We start from the raw sequence: 21,483 nt of genomic DNA, 5'->3' as shown, positions 1-21,483 counted from the left end.
TGTTCTTAAGATCATTCCTGTTACTTTGGGGCGCCTGGGTGGCTCAGTCGGTTGAGCGGCCGACTTCGGCTCAGGTCGTGATCTCACGGTCCGTGAGTTCAAGCCCCGTGTCGGGCTCTGTGCTGACAGCTCGGAGCCTGGAGCCTGTTTCGGATTCTGTGTCTCCCTCTCTCTGACCCTCCCCCGTTCATGCTCTGTCTCTCTCTGTCTCAAAAATAAAATAAACATTAAAAAAAATTTAAAAAAAAAAAAAAAGATCATTCCTGTTACTTTGGAGAGAATGGACTGAATGAAGAACTGTAGATGAGTAAAACCAAAACACCAAAATTCTGGCCAGTGGAAATCATCTCTGCAATTCCGTTACCAGTCTAAAATCTTTTAAATTGCCCTACTCAATCCAGGCTTCACCTACAGTTTGTGGGGTTTTTTTTAATGTTTATTTATTTTTGAGAGAGAGAGAGAGAGAGAGAGAGAGAGAGACAGCACAAGTGGGGAGGGGCAGAGAGACAGGAAGACACAGAATCCAAAGCAGGCTCCAGGTTCTGAGTTGCCCACACAGAGCCCGACGCGGGGCTCGAACTCACGGACCGTGAGATCATGACCTGAGCTGAAGTCGGGACGCTTAACCAACTAAGCCACCTAGGCGCCTCAATTTGAGCTTTTGGGTGGGGGGGAAAAGGGGGGCGCTTTTTTTTTTAAATGCTTACGACCAATGGGTCCTAACTTCTGAGATCTCCGGGAAGCTGAAACAAGCCCAGCCTGGGGGTTAGCATTCTTCTCATTCTCTTATTGCCAAAGTCAGATTCATTTTCATTTACTCACCTCCTATTCCACACAATCAGCTTCTTGACTGAAAGGAAGGGAGTAGGGGACTTCCTTGAATGTTTCAGGCAAAAATAAGCTTTACCAAACATCTGATAAGGAATGCATATAATTGCATAACCTTTCTTCTCATTGCCAACTATGTTTCAGGTGGGGGGAACTCCACTATGAAAGCAATTCTAATCTTCTTGTTCAAATTTGCCAGATCTCAGAAAGCCACCTGAAGCAAATCCACTTAATTCTGCTTTAGAAAAAGTTTTCTCATTCCAAAGTCTGAACAAGAATACATTTCTAGGGGTGCCTCGGTGGATCAGTCGGTTAAGCGCCTAACTTAAGTCGGTTAAGAGTCCGACTCTTGATTTTGGCTCAGCTCATGACCTCACAGTTCATGGGTTTGAGCCCCACGGCAGGCTTGGCACCGATGACGTGGAGCCTACTTGGGATTCTCTCTCCCTCTCTCTCCCTCCCCTTGCCCCCCCCCCAAATAAATAAACTAAAATAAAAAGAATACATTTCAAATGGGATTTGTAAGTGATAAGGAAAGAAAAATAAATTCCATTGTCAATCCCCAGGGCATGTGGCTAAGCCATCTTAATAAAAACACTAACAAACTAAGTCATGCGCCAAGATATTTTACTCAGTTATTTAAAAGTCAGAATGGGGGGCGCCTGGGTGGCTCAGTCGATTAAGCATCCGACTTCGGCTCAGGTAATGATCTCACAGTTCGTGAGTTCGAGCCCCGTGTCGGGCTCTGTGCTGACAGCTCAGAGCCTGGAGCCTGTTTCAGATTCTGTGTCTCCCTCTCTCTGACCCTCCCCCGTTCATGCTCTGTCTCTCTCTGTCTCAAAAATAAATAAACGTTAAAAAAAAAATTAAAATAAAATAAAATAAAAGTCAGAATGGAAGAAGTGACAGTACCAACCTCTGTGGAATACCCATGAGATTTCAATTAATCTTGATTAACATCCCTGCAAGATAAGTACATCCCCATTTTTTAAAATTTATTTATTTTGAGAAAGAGAGAGAGAGCAAGCAAGTGAGCACATGAGCAGGGGAGGGGCAGAAGGAGGGGGAAAGAAAGAGAATCACACCGTCAGCAACAAGCCCAATGTGGGGTTTGAACTCACAAGCCACAAGATCATGACCTGAGTCAAAATCCAAGAGTCGGACACTTAACCAACTGAGCCAACCAGGTGCCCCAGTACATCCCAATTTTACTGAAGTGGACACAGTCCCAAAGAAGTTGGCACTAGCTCAAGGTCACCCAATGTTAAGTGGCTTCCAGTGGCCCATACACTTTCCATTAAAATAAATGTTTAAAGATCTAAATTACAGAAATTCTCTCACATGACCAGTGTACCAATAAATAAGTTTATACACACGTACATGCGTGCATGTGTTTCATTTGGATACCTAATCATCAACTGTAATATTTTTCAATGGGGAAAGTATTTAGGATTCCTACTTGGAGACAGACAACTGGAAAGCACCTCTGAAGAGATAAGGGAGTTTGTGGCAAGCTATCACAGTTATTTCTTTTTTTTTTTTTTTTTTAAAGATTTTATTTTTACGTAATCTCTATACCCAACATGGGTCCCAAACTCACAACCCCGAGATCAAAAGCTGCATGCTCTACCAACTGAGCCAGCCAGGTGGCCCAGGTTATTTGCTTTTAATGAAGCCAAAGGAGTTCCTCCTTAATGGCAGTATCTACCTTCTTAGGGCTGCAGTGACTGCACTGAGTCCCAATAAAAGCTATAGGGAGGGAAATTCATGCACAAGGACCATTCCCAACTCCAGGAAAGTCTGTAAGTGATTTAGGGTTGGTGACAATGAGCAACATGTATGTACAAAAACAACTATTCCGTCAACAAAAACAAAAGACAGGATATATGAAAGCACTGTTTTAGCTAACCAAGTTATTTGTATGCAAAATAATAATATGTGCTGGGTGGAGTGATAACATCTTACTTAGCTGGGCAAATTGGTGAAATGTTCTTTCTCTCAAACCCAGACAGACTGAGTTTGCCTATCTGGTCCAACATTTGCTAAGAACAAGGACACAACCAGCCACTTTTCAGAAGTCAAAAGTCTCAAGGATTATTTTATTTCCTCCGTCAATCAGCAGCACAGCAAATGGACAAAAAGCTATCTTCAAAGCAAGTCTCCCCATCCAAGTGAATACAACACAACTCAGCAAAACCACCAAACCAGCATTGCAATCTTCATTAAAATCTACATTCCTCCACTTCTATGACCACTGAGTGGTCATACACAACCTGGCATATAAAATCATTACTAAACGTCTTTGATTAAAGCAACTATTCTTTCACTAAAGCAACTTATTCTTCAACTATTTCAAAATTTAACTTTTGAAACGAAATGATCTTTTCTTTAAAAAAAATTCTTTTCAGGAGCAACCAGCTGGCTCAGTCAGAAGAGCCTGTGACTCTTTATGTTGGGATTGGGAGTTCAATCAACCACACATGGGGTGCAGAGATTAAAGTAAATAAATTTTAAAAAAAGAAATTTTTAAAAAATTTTCTTTAAAAAAAAATTCTTTTAAGTCAATTAAAAATTGACTTTAAAAAAATTCTTTTAAGTCAATTCTATCATTTAGATGCTTCTGAGATTCAGACTCTGGGATTAACAAACTACTGTAATTAACGTTGAGATACTATTAAGTGGTAATGGTTGCTGGAGTGAATACAGTTACAACAGTAAGAATCAAATGAAAATTACACAAGGGCCCTTAAGGGTCATCTAACTTAATGTTCTTATTTTACAGAGAAAAAAAAAAAAAAAAAACTCAGGCCAGAGAGGTTAGACAACTTGTTCTAATATTATTATATAACTTATAAGTAACAGAATGAGGATCTTTAAACCCCAAGCCTCTCTCTAATAATATTAGCCACCACTTTTCAGATAATTACAATGTGTCAGGTGCTGTACTAAGGGTTTTACATACCTGATCTCATTTAATCTCACCACAATCCTATGAGGAAGGCATTATCAAGGCTTTTACACAGGAAGAAATCAGAATTCAAACCCATGTCTATCTGATGCCAAGTCTTTGATTTTAACCATGACACTATATCCACATTCCATTCACTCATTCATTCATTCATTCATTCATCAAAATACTAAGGAAATATAACATATCAGGTACCATCTCAGCCTTACGGATTCTAGTAATGAAAATGGACAAGGTCCCTGCCATTATGGAATTTATGGTAACAAGTAAAAATAATTTAATAAGCACTTCAGGCATGACTGATAATTGCTGTGGAAAAAAAAAACAGTCGTGTGATTAATAACTACAATGACAACACTATGCTACCAGTCACACATTAAATCACTAAACATGTAAAAGACTACCACCTCATATACAAAACAAAACAAACAAAAACCAGAAAATAACAAATGTTAGTAAGGATGTGGAGAAATAGGAACCTTTGTGCACTGCTGGTAGGAATGTAAAATAAAAGTAAATTTAATCCTGGGATAGTGGAAAATGACTAAAACAAGATTTTGAACCCATTAAAGATAACAGGTATTTGAAACAGTATATTCTCAACAGCAGATAAACTAGTGTCCTCCTTCTTTAATATATTAATTCTAACTTGGGCTTAAAAAGGAACAGTTCTTTTTTTTAAATTTTTTTTTTCAACGTTTTTTTATTTATCTTTGGGACAGAGAGAGACAGAGCATGAACGGGGGAGGGGCAGAGAGAGAGGGAGACACAGAATCGGAAACAGGCTCCAGGCTCCGAGCCATCAGCCCAGAGCCTGACGCGGGGCTCGAACTCACGGACCGCGAGATCGTGACCTGGCTGAAGTCGGACGCTTAACCAACTGCGCCACCCAGGCGCCCCAAAAAGGAACAGTTCTAATCACAGAAATCTGTCAGTGATGGTAATAGATATTTCCAAATTAAAACAAACCACCAAGATTACACACATATGCAATTCCAATACCCACTTTTTTTCTCATTCCTACATTCCTGTTAAGTTTCTCTCAGTCAGTCCCTCTGGCATCTCAGCACAAAGACCTGACGACTGTGCAGGCAAAGGCAGTTCATTAAGTTCTCTTACTGGATTCAGACTGCTTCTGTGGGAACTGCCTCCTCTCAAGTTTCTGGGCTATTATCAGATAGAGCCAACTCTCAATCTCCCTGGCTTCCTTTTCAGGGGAATGTGCTAAGAAAAAAATGGAGGAGAAAAGACCTGGGCCCAGTTACCTAAAGTACTGTACCTTCATCCATCAGGGACTCTGTACTGCGTGTTATTCAGCTTCGTGCTAGAATTTACCAATAATCGTATTTATTTCCTAAACCCACTTGGTACAGATCTTACATAAGACACATGGAGAAGAAAATAATATCAATTAGGTGCAGCTACTACCCCCAATGAACGATATTAGCAGGAAGAAAAGGTCTTAATGAAAAAGAAAGAAATGTGACATTGAAAAAAGAAAAATTGGAAGAGTGCACTATAGGGAGAGGGAAGTCTGAAAACAAGTTTGAGGCTGGATGACTCACTGTATTAATCAAGGAGAGTTGTTTTGTAAAGGAGTTAAGCCTGAGGCTAACTTTAAAAATGGGCAAGGACAGGGGCTCAGGCAGCCTCAGTAGGAAGAGCAGGCAATTCTTGATATTGGGGCTGTGAGCTTGAGCCCCACATTGGGTGTAGAGATTACTTAAATAAATAAATAAATGTAACAAAAAAATTCCAACCACCATTAAAAAAAAAAAAAAAAATGGGCAAGGACCCAGTTTGGGGAATTAGGAGGAAGGCGGCTGTTCAGAGAATTCAGGGCAGCCTGATCAAAGTCAAGAAGGTAACAATTATCAGTACAGAATGATGACCAGAGCTTTTTAAAGTTCTGATTGAAAAAATCATGTAATAATTCTGCTTGGTGACCTATAAAAGTGTACATAATCCAGTTTGCTGAAGACAGCATACAACTATAGACTAACCACAAGACCAAGAAGCAATTTGGTTCTAGCAACCAATTAAAGTTAGGCCACTCATCCTTCATAGACTCTAATCAGAAAGGAAGAAATCAGCCATTTCTATAGCTATACCAGAATGATACTCTGAAATGTTTTGCTTCCTCTCATTTGAGAAGTTATAATGAACACAGTCTATTATTAAGCCTATGCTATTTTCCACAGAAAGCAGTGTAAATGAACTAGACAAAGAAATAGTAGCTAAAACAGATTCTAAGTAAGAAGAGCTTATCTAGCCTTTGTTTTTTAAATTGAATGTTAATTTCACACATATAATCAACAGACATTTGTGTAATTCTTCACAGTTAGCAATTACTTTATTTAGGCAGGATTTTATATATGGTAGATACTCAGCAACTATTTGAATGAATGAATAACCTCATTTATACTCAAGGTACTACTGCCAGGAGAAGCCAAACAAATTAACTCTGTAAAATGACTGAAGCTGGAAAACTGCAGGAGAGTGAAGAATGAAGTATTTTCTTGCAATGGTGATGCAAGAAGGCACATTAGTCATCCACCTGCTCATTCAACAGAAATTTGAAGACCATTACGGACCAGGCATTTTTGTAGCGTGCACATGTGTGGGGGTATAGATCAGCTGTTAGATACTGGCTGACCGCAACCAAATTTGGCCTACAAACACCTTTTTAGTCCACAGAGCACTGACCACACAGTATTTTTTTTTTAAATCAACTTTGAGGTATAATTTACTTACAATAAAATGCACCCATTTTAAGTGTACAGTTCCAATGAGTTCAATTAATTCTAACAAATGCACATTCTCATGTAATCACCACTTCCAATCAAGAAAACACTCCCATCATGCCTCATGCCCTTTTGCAGTCTTCCTCCTCCCCCTCCACCCCAGCCACAAACAACCACTGATCTAACTTCTATTACTATAAGTTAGTTTTGCCTATTCTAGAACTTCAATATAAATGAAACCATAGAGGCGAGTGGGTGGCTTGGTTGGTTGAGTGTCCATATCTTGATTTCAGCTCAGGTCATGATCCCAGGGTCCTGGGATTGAGTCACATGTCGGGCTGAGCATGGAGCCTGTTTAAGATTCATTCTCTCTCTACCCCCCCCCCCCGCCCCTCTCCCCAGCTTGCATGCTCTGTCTAAAATGAATGATTGAATGAATAAAAGAATGAATAAAACCATAAAGTAAGTTGTTTCTTACTTCTTTCAACAGAGTTTTCAAGATTCATTCACATTGCTGCATGTATCTATAATTCACTGTTTATCCACGGTTTGTTTACCTATTCACCTGTTGATAGTATTTGAGTGGTTTCCAATTTTTGGCCATTATAAATGAAAGTGCTATGAACGTTCACGTGGTCTTTCTGGGAATATATATTTTCATTTCTCTTAGATAATAAATACCAAAGTGCAGGACAAGGTTGCATGATAAGTATGTATTTAACTTTAAAGAAACTGACCATTTGTTTTCAAAAGTGCGGTATTTCACACTCCCACCACCAACATACACGAATTCCAGTTGTTTCACATCCTCACCAATACTTGGACTTTTCCATATTTTTTAATTGTATATATTCTACTGGGCACAAAATGGTATGTGATATAGTTTTAATTTGTATTTCCCTGGTGACTAATGTTGAAAATCTTTTCTTATGCTTTTGGACATTCAAATACGTTTTTGTCTTCGAAGTATCTATTCAAAGCTTTTGTTCATTTTTAATTGGGCCATTTGTCATATTATTTTTAAAGATTTTCATATATTCTAAATATGAGTCCTTTGATAAATCTATAGATATCTACACATATATGAAATTACATATACACACATGTATATGTATATAGAGTGTGTGTGTGTATATAAATATTTCCTCCCAGTCTGGCTTACTTACCTTTTCATTTTTTTACAGTATCTTCTAAAGAACAGAAGGTTTTCCTTTTGATAGATCTGATTTATCATTTTTTTCTTCCATGGTTAGTGTTTTTGTTTCCTAAAAAATCTTTGCCTATCCCAACGTCATAAATATTTTCTTATAATTTTTTCTAGAAATTTTACAGTTTTGGATGTTTAGCTCTATGAGCCCTTTCAAATTAATTTTTTCTGTACAGTGTGAGTTAGGTATTGACATTCATTTCTTTAAACACAAATATCCCAATTGTTCCAGCAACATTTGTTGAAGACTACTCTTCCCTCTATTGAATTACATTTAACCCTTTGTTAAAAAATCAATTGATGATACATCTATTTCAGCATTCCCTATTGTGCTCCAATGATCCATATTTGTGTTTTTACACTAATACCACACAGTCTTGATTACTCTAGCTTTACGTTTTCTTGAAATCAGGTAATTTCATTCCTCCAAGTTTGTTCTTCCACCTCTAAATTATTTTAGCTATTCTAGGGGCACCTGGCTGGCTCAGTTGGAAGAGCATACAACTCCTGACCTCGGGGTTGTGACTTCAAGCCCCATGTTGGATATAGAGCTAACTTAAATAAGCAAAACTCTAAATTATTTTGGCTATTTCAGGTCCTTTACATTTCCATGTTAAAAAAAAAAAAAAAAAAAAAAAAAATATATATATATATATATATATATATATATATATATATATTTTACATTTCCATGTAAATTTTACATCCAGCATGTCAATTTCTACAAAAAAGGAAAATAAGGACTGCCCTCAATTAAGGAGCAAGGTGGCTTTCTTGTATGTGGAGGTCTCTCTGATAAGGAGACATCTGAGTAAAGATCTGAAAAAAGTGAGGAAGTAAATCATGTGAAGATTTTGGGAAAGAGTATACCAGGTGGAGAAAACAACAAGCACAAAGACCTGGTATGACCCAGGAACAGCAAAGAATCCAGTGGGATTGCAGCAGAGTAAGCAATGGGGACCATGGAAGATCATGAAACTGACTCTGGAAAGCAGATCATAAGATCTATAATCTATGTGGAGAGCAGATCACAAGAAAGCAGAGCAGAAATGGGGATTCAGATCAAAGGAAGCTACTACAGCAATAATCCAGGCAAGAAATAATAATGATTATGTGGTGGTCAGTTGTATGGGTCAACTTGATTAGGCCACAGTCACCAGTTATTCAAACACTAAGTGTTGCTGTGAAGCTATTTTGTAGATGTGATTAATATTCATAATCAGTTGCCTTTAAGTAAAGCAGATTGTTCTAGATAATCTAGGTAGGCCTGATTCAATCAGTTCAAAAGCCTTAAGAACAGGGGCACATGAGTGGTTTGGTCAGTTAAGCATCCCGACTTTGGCTCAAGTTATGATCTCACAGCTCATGAATTGAAGCCCCAAGTCGGGCTCTTTGCTGACCGTTTGTAGCCTGCTTGGAATTCCCTCTCTCCCTCTCTCTCTGCCCCTCCCCGGCTCACACTCTCTCTCAAAAATAAACATTTAAAAAAATAAAATAAAAAGCTTTAAAAGCAGAACTGACATTTCCCAGAAAAAGAAATTCTACCTGTGGATAACAACTTCAGCTCAAGAGAGCCTAGCCTATGGATATCATACTTATACTTAGCTAGCCCCTGCATCATATAAGGAATAAATCCTTACAATAAATCTCTTTATGTATATCTCCTGATTTTATTTCTCTGGTTGAACCCTGATAGAGATTTTGGCATCTAGAAGTGGAGTGTTCAGTGTAAATACTTAGAAATGTGGAAGTGGCTCTGAATCTACATCAAACTAAAAAGCTTCTGCCACAACAAAGGAAACCATCAACAAAATGAAAAGGCAACCTACAGAATGGTGGAAAATGTATGCAAATCATGCAGCTGATAAGGGGCTAATATCAAAAATATATTTTTAAAAAACTCATACAACTCAATAGCAAAAAAAAAAAACAGTCTAATTAAAAAATAGGCAGAGGATCTGAACATTTTTCCAGAGAAGACAGAAAGATGCTCAACATCACTCATCATCAGGGAAATGCAAATCAAAACCACAATATCACCTCACACCTGCTAGAATGGCTATTATTAAAAAGATAAGAAATAACAAGTGTTGGGGAGGATCTGAAGAAAAGGGAACCCTTATGCACTGTTGGTAGGAATGTAAATTTGTGCAACCATGATGGAAAATGGTATGGAAGGTCCTCAAAAAATTAAAAATAGCACACCTGGGGTGCTTGGGTAGCTCAGTTAGTTGGGCAGCCAACTCATGATTTCGGCTCAGCTCATGATCTTGCTGTTCAAGAGTTCAAGCCCTGCGTCAAACTCTGTGCTGACAGTACAGAGCCTGCTTGGGATTCTCTCTCTCTCCCTCTCTCTGCCACTCCCCTACTCACACACGCAAGCACATGCAAGCACACTCTCTCCCTTCCTCTCTCTCTCAAAAAGTAAATAAATGGACTTAAAAAAAAAACTGCACTACTATATGATCTAGTAATTCCACTTCTTGGTATTTATCCAAAGAAAACAAAAACACTAATTCGAAAAGATGTATGCACCCCCATGTTCACTGCATCATTATTTACAACAGCCAGAGATGAAAACTACCTAAGTATCCACTGAGGGATGAATGCATAAAGAAAATGTGGTATATATAAATATTATTCAGCCATAAAAAAGAATGAAATCTTGCCATTTGCAACAACATGAATGGACTTCAAGGGCATTACACTAAGTGAAATAAGAGAAAAGAGAAATATATAACCTCACTTATACGTGAAATTAAAAAAAAAAAACTGAGCTCACAGACACAGACAAGATTAGTGGTTACCACAGGTTCGGGCGGGGGAGTGCTGAGAAATGGGCAAAGGGGGTCTAAAGGTACAAATTTCCAGTTATAAAATAAGTAAGTCACAGGGCACCTGGGTGACACAGTCAGTTAAACGCCCGATTTCGGCTCAGGTCATGATCTCAAGGTTTGTGAGTTGGAGCCCCCTGTCAGGCTCTGTGCTGACAGCTCAGAGCCTGGAGCCTGCTTTGGATTCTGTGTCTCCCTCTCTCTCTGTCCCTCCCCTGCTCGCGCTCTCTCAAAAATAAATAAACATTAACAAATTAAAAAAAAAAAAAAAAAAGAAAGAAAAAGAAAACTCCTAGAGCTGAGCCATGAGCCCAAAAGCCAAAGCCACAGGCCCAGAGCAGGAATCTCAAGCCACATAGGATTACTCCCAGGCTTTGAAAACTAATGACATTTTCCCTGCCAGATCTTAAAATTGCTTGGGACCAGTGACACACCTATTCCCTGCATTTTCTCTTTGGAATAGGAATGTCTATGTCTGTCCCATCACTGTATTTTGAGAACATATAACTTGTTTTCTTGTTTCACAGGGCCACAGATGGAAAGGGATTTTGCCCCAAGATGGATCATACCCAGAGTCTCACCTATACCTAATCTACAGGATTTATATGATGAGATTTTGTACTTTTAAGCTAATGTTATGTAGATGAGATCTTAACTTGAGTTGATGTTGCAATGGGTTAAGACTGTTGGGAATGTTGGAATGGGATGAATGTACTTTGCATGCGGGACAGATGTGAATCTCTGGGAGCCAAAGAACAGACTGGTAGACTGAAAAATGGCACCCTAAAGATACCCACATTTTCGGGGCACCTGGGTGGCTCAGTTGGTTAAGCGTCCAACTCTTGATTTCGGCTCAGGTCATGATCTCATGTTTCAAGAGATGGAGCCCCACAGTGGGCTCTGCGTGGACGGCGAGAAACCTGCTTGGGATTCACTCTCTCCCTCTCTCTCTCTGCCCCTCCTCCACTCCCCGACTCTCAAAATAAAAAAATAAATGAACTTAAAAAAAAAAAGATACCCACATTTTCTACATCCTAGACCCTGGAACTTGTGATTGTTACCTTAAAAGGCCAATAATAACAATAATAATAATAAAGGTGGGGGAATCTTTGCAGATGTGATTAAGGATCTTGAGATGGGGAGATTATCCTGGATTATCTGAGTGAGCCCTAAATGCAATCACATGTCTTTATAAAAGGGAGGCAGAGAGATTTGACAGAGAGGTGAAAGAGATGTGCACAGAGATCTGAAGATGCTGCCGTTGAAGACTGAAGTGATCCTGCCACAAACCAAGCAATGCCAGCAGCCACCTGAAACCAGAAGAGGCAGGGAACTTACTCTCCCCCAAAGCTTCCAAAAGGAGTGCAGCCCTGCTGCTGACACCGTGATTTTGACCCAGTGAAACTGATTTCACACATCTGGCCTTCAGGACTATAAGAGAATAAATATAGACTGTTTTAAGTCACCAAGTCGGTGGTAATTTGTTACAGTAGCTAGCCACAGGAACCTAAACTAATCAGTTGGGTTGGACAAGGATAATTATGACGGAGGTGGTGAGAAATGATCAGATACAGATATATTTACAAAAGAGAGCTAACAGGATTCGCTGATGGACTGGATATGAAGTGGGAAAGAAAGAGAAGATGACATCAAGGTTCTTACCTGAATTACTATAAGAATTTCTAGAGCAAGGATCCTCAAACTTAACCTGCATGAGTCTCTACTTCTTCTAGTCACTTCTTTGTTTTGTTTTGAAAAAGTATAGTAGGTTTTCCTACTGTTTGGAGATAGTAGTGATGAGTTTGGAGTTGAATGCACCTGTTTTCAATTCTGGCTCTACTGTTCACTGGCTGTGCGATCTTGGGCAAGGGAATTAATCTTTCCAAATCTCTAGTACATTTTACTAAGTACGTTTTACTAAGCTGAGGACAACCCACTGGTTCATCAACATACAAGCCAGGGGTGGCCTCGCCAAAAACTGTTTTGGTAGAATCTGGGGCTGGACATCAGATTAGAAAAGGTTAGAAATCCCAGAGTACTATGATTTTAAAATATTATAACTTACTTTGAATATTGTTATGCTCTCTTTCTGGCCGTTATTCATCTGTTCATTGCCTTCCCCTTTACCTAGCTCCAGTCATTAATGGACCAAGAATCAAGTAAAAAGCTGAGTAATTCTCAAGTGTAAGTTCAGGACACTGTCATTTAAGACAAGGAAGGACAGGGTAAGGAGAAGGGGTGAGTCACTTTCATTCATTCAACAAGTATTTATTGAGCATCTATTATATACCACGCCAAGCACTACACTGAATGCTGGGAAAATAGCAATGAAGAGACACACATGGCCCCTGTCCTCACAAAGCTTATGAGAAGAAAAACATAAACAATTACACAATTATTTTGCTGCAATTGTAGCTACTGCTACAAAAGAAAACTTCTGGGTGTTAGGAAAATTAACACGCATAGAATGCCTACTATGTGCTAAATGCTTTACATGTAACTTATTTACCTCTCACAGCCATCCTATGAGGAAATAGAGATTTGGAAAGATTAATTCCCTTGCCCAAGATCGCACAGCCAGTGAACAGTAGAGCCAGAATTGAAAACAGGTGCATTCAACTCCAGACTCATCACTACTATCTCCAAACAGTAGGAAAACCTACTACACTTTTTCAAAACAAAACAAAGAAGTGACTAGAAGAAGTAGAGACTCATGCAGGTTAAGTTTTGAGGATCCTTGCTCTAGAAAGAGCTTTCTAAGTTCATGTGATGAAGGTGAATTTTGGAAGGTATTCAAAAATCCCTTAACACTCTCCAAATAGAACAAAAGGTTACACTATAATTAACTCAGTTTTATTTAGGCACCCAACAGGTTATTAAACATGTTGAAAATAAAATGTCATGAATACCTTATCCAAATTGTACAGGTCATGCCCAGTTTTATACAAATTGTTTCTGCAGGCTCACCTTCAGAATCAGCTTTCAGGTAAAAGTGAAAGGGGGAAAAAAATAAAATTGAAATGAAATGAAATGAAATGAAATGAAATGAAATGAAATGAAATGAAATGAAATGAAATGAAATGAAATAAAACACGATCATGCTACAGAGTGACTGCTTTAGGAAATGACTAAATAGCTGTTTCACTCAATGTATACAAAGATTCATGACAGATATTACACAAATGAGCAATAACCACCCCATGATGTTCTACTGCGTAAAGGAAAGCTTCAAATTTATTTAATTTCAAATTAAATCACTAACCTATGATCTCACTGTATTCTTGGTGGCTCCCTATTCCCATCATTCCAGGACTCCCAGATCCTCCCTTGCAAAAAAACAAACAAAAAAATCTAAACAGAAAAGAAATATCAACAAGAATGTGAAATGATCCACTGAATCTACAAAATATAGAATTTAAAATAGCACCACGTCTTTGCCTCCCATGCCCCCTTAGGGCATTAACCTGGAATATTAGAATTAAAGAGTGAAAGGCTTCTGAATGAAAGCTTTAGTTCAACTGATTTTCCATAAAAAGTGATTATCACATGTATCAGAGATATAAAAGAACATTGTCCTTACCCTTCATTTCTAAATTGTTTTGAAAGCCAAGATAACATATACAAGGCAAATTTTAAAAGACTACTTTAGAGGCACCTGGGTGGCTCGGTCAGTTGGTCAGTTGAGCAGCCAACTCTTGATTTCAGCTCAGGTCATGATCTCATGGTCGTGAGATCAAGCCCCCATCTCACGATAGTGAGATCAAGCCCCATGTCAAGCTTCGAGCTACATGTGGAGCCTGCTTAAGATTCTCTCTCTCTCTCTCTCTCTCTCTCTCTCTCTCTCTCTCTCTCTCTCTCTCTCTGCCACTCTGCCTAGCTCGCCTGCTCTCTCTCAAAAACAAAACAAAACAAAACAAAACAAAACAAAACAAAATAAAAATAAAAAGACTACTTTAAAGACATCCATCCCATAGAGGCACCTGACTGGCTCAGTTGGTAGAGCGTGCAACTCTTTATCTTGGGGTAGTGAGTTCGAGCCCCACAATGGGCAAAGAATTTACTTAATTAAATAAATAAATAAAAATAATCTTACCCCCCAAAATACATCCATCATGTAACAAAATATAAAGTCAACAATAAAGCCAGCTTCACCATGAAACCAATAACACCACTCTCATACCAAAATGCAACATGGTGTGTTCTAAAATATGAGGAGAGGACAACTTTCCAAGTTCCTGTAAATTTTGTGGTAGTGGAAATATGTACAGATTAACCACGATTAAGGGACTTTGGCATCACTTATGCCATTTACAGTTACAAAGATAACTGAAACACTGACAAAATATGTTTAAAATTTGGACACTATAGTATGCCCTTATTTAGTATTTATTGAGCAATTTAGGATGTGAAATCACTAGTATAGCTTTCTATTTCAGGAATGGCAACAAGATACATATAAGGAATACTGCAAAGAATACTTTGAATGCTACAACACCTTGATTGCTACCATAAAGAATTCTCAGTATACTAACATTTTCACAAACTATGCAAGTGAACAGGAACAGACATTTACTACAGGCAAAGTTAGGCACTTCATACACATTATCATAGGGAGTTAGCACTTTTAATTCAAAGACAGAACTGGGGGGACGCCTGGCTGGCTCAGCCAGTACAGCATGTGACTCTTGATCTCAGGGTCGAGAGTTCAAGCCTCACACTGGGCGTGGAGCCTACTTTAAAAAAAAAAAAAAAAAAAAAAAAAAAGATCTTGGTTCAAACCCTGATTGCTCTCTTCCTAAATTAGTGAATCTCTCCAAGCTTCTCTTTCTTCATCTACAAAATGGTGCTACTACTTACTTTACAGAGCTGGTGTGAGAATTAATGAGGTAGCACAACAATGATGCCACTATGACTCCGTAATCCTTATTAACAACCTCATGTTGTGAGTAAGAATCATGAACCCCATTTTACAGATGAAAAAACTAGTCACAAGAAAGTTAAGTAGTAAGCCTATGGTTACAAAGCTGATAATTGTCAGTACCCAGCTCTGTTCATGCCCTTAAACTTGACACGTTACTTCACTAGTTATTTTACTCTCTGATACTCTGATACTTTAAATTTTGATACCAGAACAAAAGGTTTTCAAAAAAATCAAAATCCCTCATAATTCCCAGTTACAATTTTAGAGGTCAAAGACCTGTAAGTAGCCCACCTATAAGAGGATACATCCCAGATTTCAAACTGAGCTTTCCAAATTACTTGTAACTAACACTCACTTAAGGAATGATTTCTAAAAGCATATGAATGAAAGTGACTAGGGAAGCAAATGAACCAGATACACCACAAAACTAAAAATATGGTATCTGAAGAAAGGAAATTTTCACAATGCTCAGTCTTGCAAAGATTCTGCAGATCTTCTGTTACGACTATGTGAGCCGGCCTTAAACACGGGGTGAAGAACTGGCCCAGGCTCAGCCACGAGATTCTTGTGGAACCTCAAACCACTTAATTTCTCAGTGCCTCTGTTCAACTAAACAATGAGAGTTGGACTGGAGTCTCTGAACCGCAGAACTAAAGGCCACTTAGGCAATTAGCTCCACCCAAGGTACGCTGGCAGATCACCCAATTCCTGCTTTAGCACCTACAGAGACACGGAGTTCGATGAGCTCCCCTCTTCAAAGAAGTGATACAGTATTAAGAATCTCTGCAGGTTCTTCTGCGACCCAGTCACAAAAGTGCTCACTCTGCTATTATTATGGGTCCTGGTTCCACTTTTAAGCTCTTTTTAAGCATATGCACCTCTAAGTACTGCTTCTGACTAAACCCACTCTGCAGATAGAAGGCCCAGTAATTCAAAGACCGATAACGAGAATACAAGTTACCCCTAACAGGCAAACTGTGCACCTCCTGAGGTACCTCCAGAGGTACTGTTGTAACTGTGTGTAACTCTAATTGTGAAATAAAAACTATGTAAACATAAGTACTTGAAATGGAAAATCTGACGCTGAGCAGCAATGACTGACACTTCAATGCTTCTATCTGAACATTCACATCATTCTACACTCATTCATCTCTGACTCCAACCTCATTCGTCCACGGTCAGTTCTAGGCTACTGCCTAAAATTAACGATGATGATGATGGTGGTGCATGGAAAGCTGTGCCAAGGACTTGGCACATGTTTAACTTGTTTAATCTTTATAGTAGCCATATAAAGCAGCCACCATCATCATCCCCATTTTATAGTTAGTGAGTTACTAAGAAGACTTCGTAAGAGTACTACAGTCACACACCCAAGGTCACACAACCAGCAAGTGGTAGAGGCAGGATTGCAACCCAGGAAGTCTGGCTCCAGCATCTATGCCACGAGACTGTGCTGTCTGTCTATGCTTGTCTATCAATCTGACAAGTTACTGTTCTCCTCAACATCAGAAAGATTACTCCACCCTCAACTTACACACAGAGATTGTTTGTCCTTAGTGCCGGCCTAGACTCCTTACATTTCATATGGCCCTAATTCAGTGCCCCCTTCCACCTATTAGCCTACCACGTTGAAGGCACACAGTGAGCGGCACCCAATTAATATTTCTGAAAATCTGTTACAAGAATTAAATCTTTCCCTCCTCTGAATCCTCGCCTCCCCTCCCCCAGCACTTTGTACCTTCTTCCAACACTTTTTCTGTTCTATGAGGTAGCCAGCCTCCAAGATGGCCCCTAAAGATCTTTACCTCCTGGTATTCATGTCCATGTGTAATCCCTTCCCACAATGTGTGACCAAAAGAAAACGGGAGAAATGACAGTATGTGACTTCTAAAGCTAGGTCATAAAAGACAGTGCAATTAAAAAAATAAAAAATAAATAAATAAAAGACAGTGCAGCTTGGTCTCCTGATTGCTTGCTCTGGGGGAAGCCAGATGCCATGCCATGAGGGCATTCAAGTAGCTCTGTGGAGAGGCCCACAGGGAGAAGAACTGAGATCTCCCACCAACAGCCTACACCAACTTGTCAGCAATCTGAGTAGCCACCTTAGAAGAGGACCCACCAGCTTCAGTCAAGCCTTCAGATGACTATAACCCCAGACGACCTATTAACGCAATCTCCTGAAAAGACCCTGAGCCTGAACCACTCCCCAAGCTGCTCCCAAATTCCTGACTCAAAGAAACTATGAGAAAGAACGTTTATTGTTAAACACTAACTTTGGGGGTAAGACATTACACAATAGATACCTAACATACCTAGTCTCTAAAACTATAATTTCCTTAAGAGCAGACACTGTTTCCCTGATTCTCAAAACTCATTAAGGCCATAGAAATAAACAGTACCTATGGGGTGCTGGGGTGGCCCAGTCAGTTTAGTGTCCGACTCTTGATTTTCAGCTCAGGTCATGATCCCAGGGTCATGGGATCAAGCCCATGTCCGGCTCCATGCTGAACATGGAGTCTGCTTAACATTCTATCCCTCCCTCTACACCTCTCCCTAGAGAGAGCGGTGCGCTCTCTCTAAAAATAAAAAAATAAAGAAATAAACACTGCCTATATTTGAATTGTGTCAGTGGGTCATTCCCTTTGTTCAATGTTCCTTTTCTTCCAAAGTATAACCGTTTATAAACTACCTATATGTCTATACCACTTCATCTGTAATCTATCAATGTCCTCCCTCTTCTTTCAAAGACCTTCTGAAATATAACCTCCTGACCAAAGTTTTTTCTCAACAGATGAAAATGTTCCTATGTCAATTTTAACTATCAACCCTAGCATTTACATAAACACACTATAAATATATATTTGTCTACATTCATCTTTTATTCAACAAATATTAACTGAGCATCTACTATGTCCCAAGAATTGCTCCTGAAGCTGAGAATAAAAGATACAAACTGCCTTTGTGGAGCTTATAGTCAATAGTAGTCTCTCTAAATATAACAATCTATGTTAATATGACTTCAAACTTCTAATTTCCCCTTTCATAAAAATTATTCAAAACTATTTTACCTTTCATTGTCTATTTAATTGGCCACTCCTCTGCACATCCTTTTCTTTATACACTTAAATATGTAAGCTACAGTCTCAAGAAAAGCCCATACCTGGTTAACAGCTTTGTTAAGTGCCCCATACAGAATCTGTAGGTCATGTCTTCCACTGAATGTTTCCATGAACCACACTTTTTAGCAAATGCCATCACACTTATAAACATAAAATAACTACCATTTGATAGCTTTTGTTAAACAAGTTTTAGACACTTTAAATCAAATAAGAACATTTATTTTGCAGAAAGTAACTTGTAATTGATGTAGTAAAATATATAGCTGGAACTTTCTCATCTCACTTATATTTATCTCTACAGAGTGTGAAAAGGGAAAGAGCATACATACTTTTAAGAAAGAAATTCAAGTCCAGGCTCTGTCACTAACCGTGTAACCTCAGACAAATTATTTAACTAACTGAGCCTCAGTTTTCCTATCTTAAAGTGGAGGTAAAATCTACTTCATAGGGTTGCTGTGAGAAGTGAGTGATAACATTAAAAGCCTAGCATTATTAATGCCTATTACATAGTGAGCATAAAGAAATGTCACTTTCCTTCCCCTTCCCTATGGCTTATACTAGGCTATACCAGTCAGAAGATTCATCAGGAAATCTTTCCAAGCTCAGCTACTTGGAATGATCTTCCTCTCCTTCATCTGGTGAGTTGAGATTCAGCCCAAATGCCATCTTCTCTTTGAGGTCCAAAAGAGAAGCTCTCTTGACCCTCCTATACAGTCTGGAGTTTATTTCAATGTGTTACGACTGTCACTTTCTGCCTCTCACACTAGACTGTGAGCTCCTATGACCAGGGACCATATCTCACTTATCTCGATTATGTTGGCTTTTAGAAAAACACCTGACCCATTACAGACAAGGAACAAGTTTACTGAATGAGTGAATGAATGAATGAATGAAGTCATTACTTAAGTAGTATCCAAAATTAGTACTGAGTGATTCCAAACTTTCTGGTTTTGCCCTTTATGGGCTGGGATGCTGTTTCATACTTCTTTTAAATGCCTTCCTCATAGCACTCAGCAGAGTACTTAAGGATGTGGAAAGTCTGCAGTAAATACTTTTGGATTACGGGATACATATTACTCTTCCATCTCATGATTTTACTCTAAATAAAAAACTTATCCAAAGAGATGTGACTTTTGGAAGCCTTTCTAAACAGGGTCTCTTCTTAACCGTTACTGGCAAAGACGTGAAGCAGTGCTAGAACAGACTACAGTCAGTGTTTTTATGCATATGTTTTCGAAAAAAGCAATAATGGTTTGCCTCTAGTTTAATTTCACTAAGAAACTATCGTAAAGCCCTTTGATTCACTATGAAAAATGGAAACGACGTTAGGCAAAACTTCATTAAATCACTTTCAGCCAAGGGTTCCCCACCCTGTAGTCATGGGGCTCTGTGCCAGCTGGCTGTACCACCTCACTCCTGGGAGGTGGCTGCTTTTCAACAGTAAAACGGCTTAAGTGAAATCTGGAGTTTTGGGGGTCCTCTAACGTAAAACACGTGAATTTAACTTTTTATTGAAAATAACGATTACGTTACAGGCTCTGACATCAGGTAGAAAAGATCTTGAAAAGATCTCAAAAGCTGGCAACCTGCACACTTCGGACTTCTCATGGATTTTAAAGTATGTAAAAACACATGAAGCTGGATGTAATTTCATTATTACATTTAAGTGACATCTTTCACGTTCCTGTATACACATACCTCATGCCAAATACAGCTGGTAAATAGTCAAGTGTCTGCCAAACTGCCTTTTCGTTATGCTCTATAATAGCAAGAAAAAAGATAAATCCTGACAAAGCCAAGCTGGGCTGGTGCTTCAATACAAACTGATCCACCAGTCGTTCTCAATTTACAACGACCCCAAGTAATAGGTATTATGCCCCTTTTCCTAATGAGGAAACTGAAGCCCGAGATTACACAGCTAGGAAACGGCAGGTTTGAGAATCTGACCTGAAAGCGCCAGCGCCAGCCCCAGCCACGACAGAGTATCAATGCGTTCTTCCGGCACCGGCCAGGGTGGGAGGTGTAATCAAAGCGTCCTGCCAGACACTTTCTTAGAGGGTAAAGTTCTTGGCCGTCAAGTTTCAAATCCACCAGGGCCCTTACACCTGGCGGCATTCAGGTTGCTGACACAGGCATCAACAAATCCAGGTAAGCCTCCCTGGCCTGGGAATCCTGGGGCTGCACATGGATCCTGAGGGTCTGCACAGATCCCGGGGAAAGCGTGCGACAGAGGGTCCCTGCAGTCAAAACACACCCGGGGTGCAGCAGGTGCCGGACCCCCGGACCCCCGACCCGCGCTGCCCGGCCAGGCGGTTCACAGGTGCACGGCCCCGCCCCGCCCGCCTTGGCTAGACGACCCTGGCCCGGAGGGGAGAGGCGAGGGGGACCAGCGGCGGGTTGGGGGCCGGGCTGCGAGGCCCGCCCAGGCCAACCCCGAGGGCGCGCGGCGGGGTCGCCCGGAGAAAGGATGCTCGGGGCGGGGCTGGTGGGGGAGGGGTCCCCTGCCCGGACTCTCACTCACCGCCTCGCGCTCCTCCCAGCCCGGGCTCGGCGGCGGTCCCCCTCCGGCTCCCACCGCGCTCTTCCCCTCCCGAGGCTCAGCGTCTAGCCAGGGCGCACGGAGCTGGGGAGAAGTCTGCGCGAGCGGAGGGCTCTGGCGAGCGGAGCCGAAGGGGTGAGGAGGATGGAACGGTCGCTCTCGCAGCCGCCTCGGACACCACAGACACGGCCGCCGCCGGCTCTTCTCAGCCACGGAAGCTGCGGGCCCTCCCACCACACCCGTCTCCCGCCTCCCACACTGCCTGCTGGAAAAGTGACAGCTGTGCTGGCCAATCAGAGGCCTTGTGGAGGCTGGGACCAGGG

At 40.2% G+C, this 21,483-nt stretch overlaps 1 protein-coding gene across 1 annotated transcript in view; it reads right to left on the bottom strand.

The window, feature by feature from the left end:
* MRTFA (myocardin related transcription factor A) overlaps positions 1 to 21,277 on the bottom strand; it is a 215,330-nt gene extending 194,053 nt beyond the window's left edge. Inside the window, exons 1-2 of the mRNA XM_058682115.1 lie at positions 21,143 to 21,277; positions 20,569 to 20,858 (exon numbers count right to left, since the gene is read on the bottom strand). Of these exons, the coding sequence (XP_058538098.1) occupies positions 20,569 to 20,736 (168 nt within the window). The 5' untranslated portion in view covers positions 20,737 to 20,858; positions 21,143 to 21,277. The remainder of the gene's footprint in view (positions 1 to 20,568; positions 20,859 to 21,142) is intronic.
* Positions 21,278 to 21,483: the final 206 nt, after the last annotated feature.

The sequence above is a fragment of the Neofelis nebulosa genome, chromosome 8 (assembly GCF_028018385.1).
Source record: "Neofelis nebulosa isolate mNeoNeb1 chromosome 8, mNeoNeb1.pri, whole genome shotgun sequence".
Classification (NCBI taxonomy): domain Eukaryota; kingdom Metazoa; phylum Chordata; class Mammalia; order Carnivora; family Felidae; genus Neofelis; species Neofelis nebulosa.
Note: the sequence above shows the minus strand (reverse complement) of the source record. Positions and strands in the feature narration are given on the sequence as shown.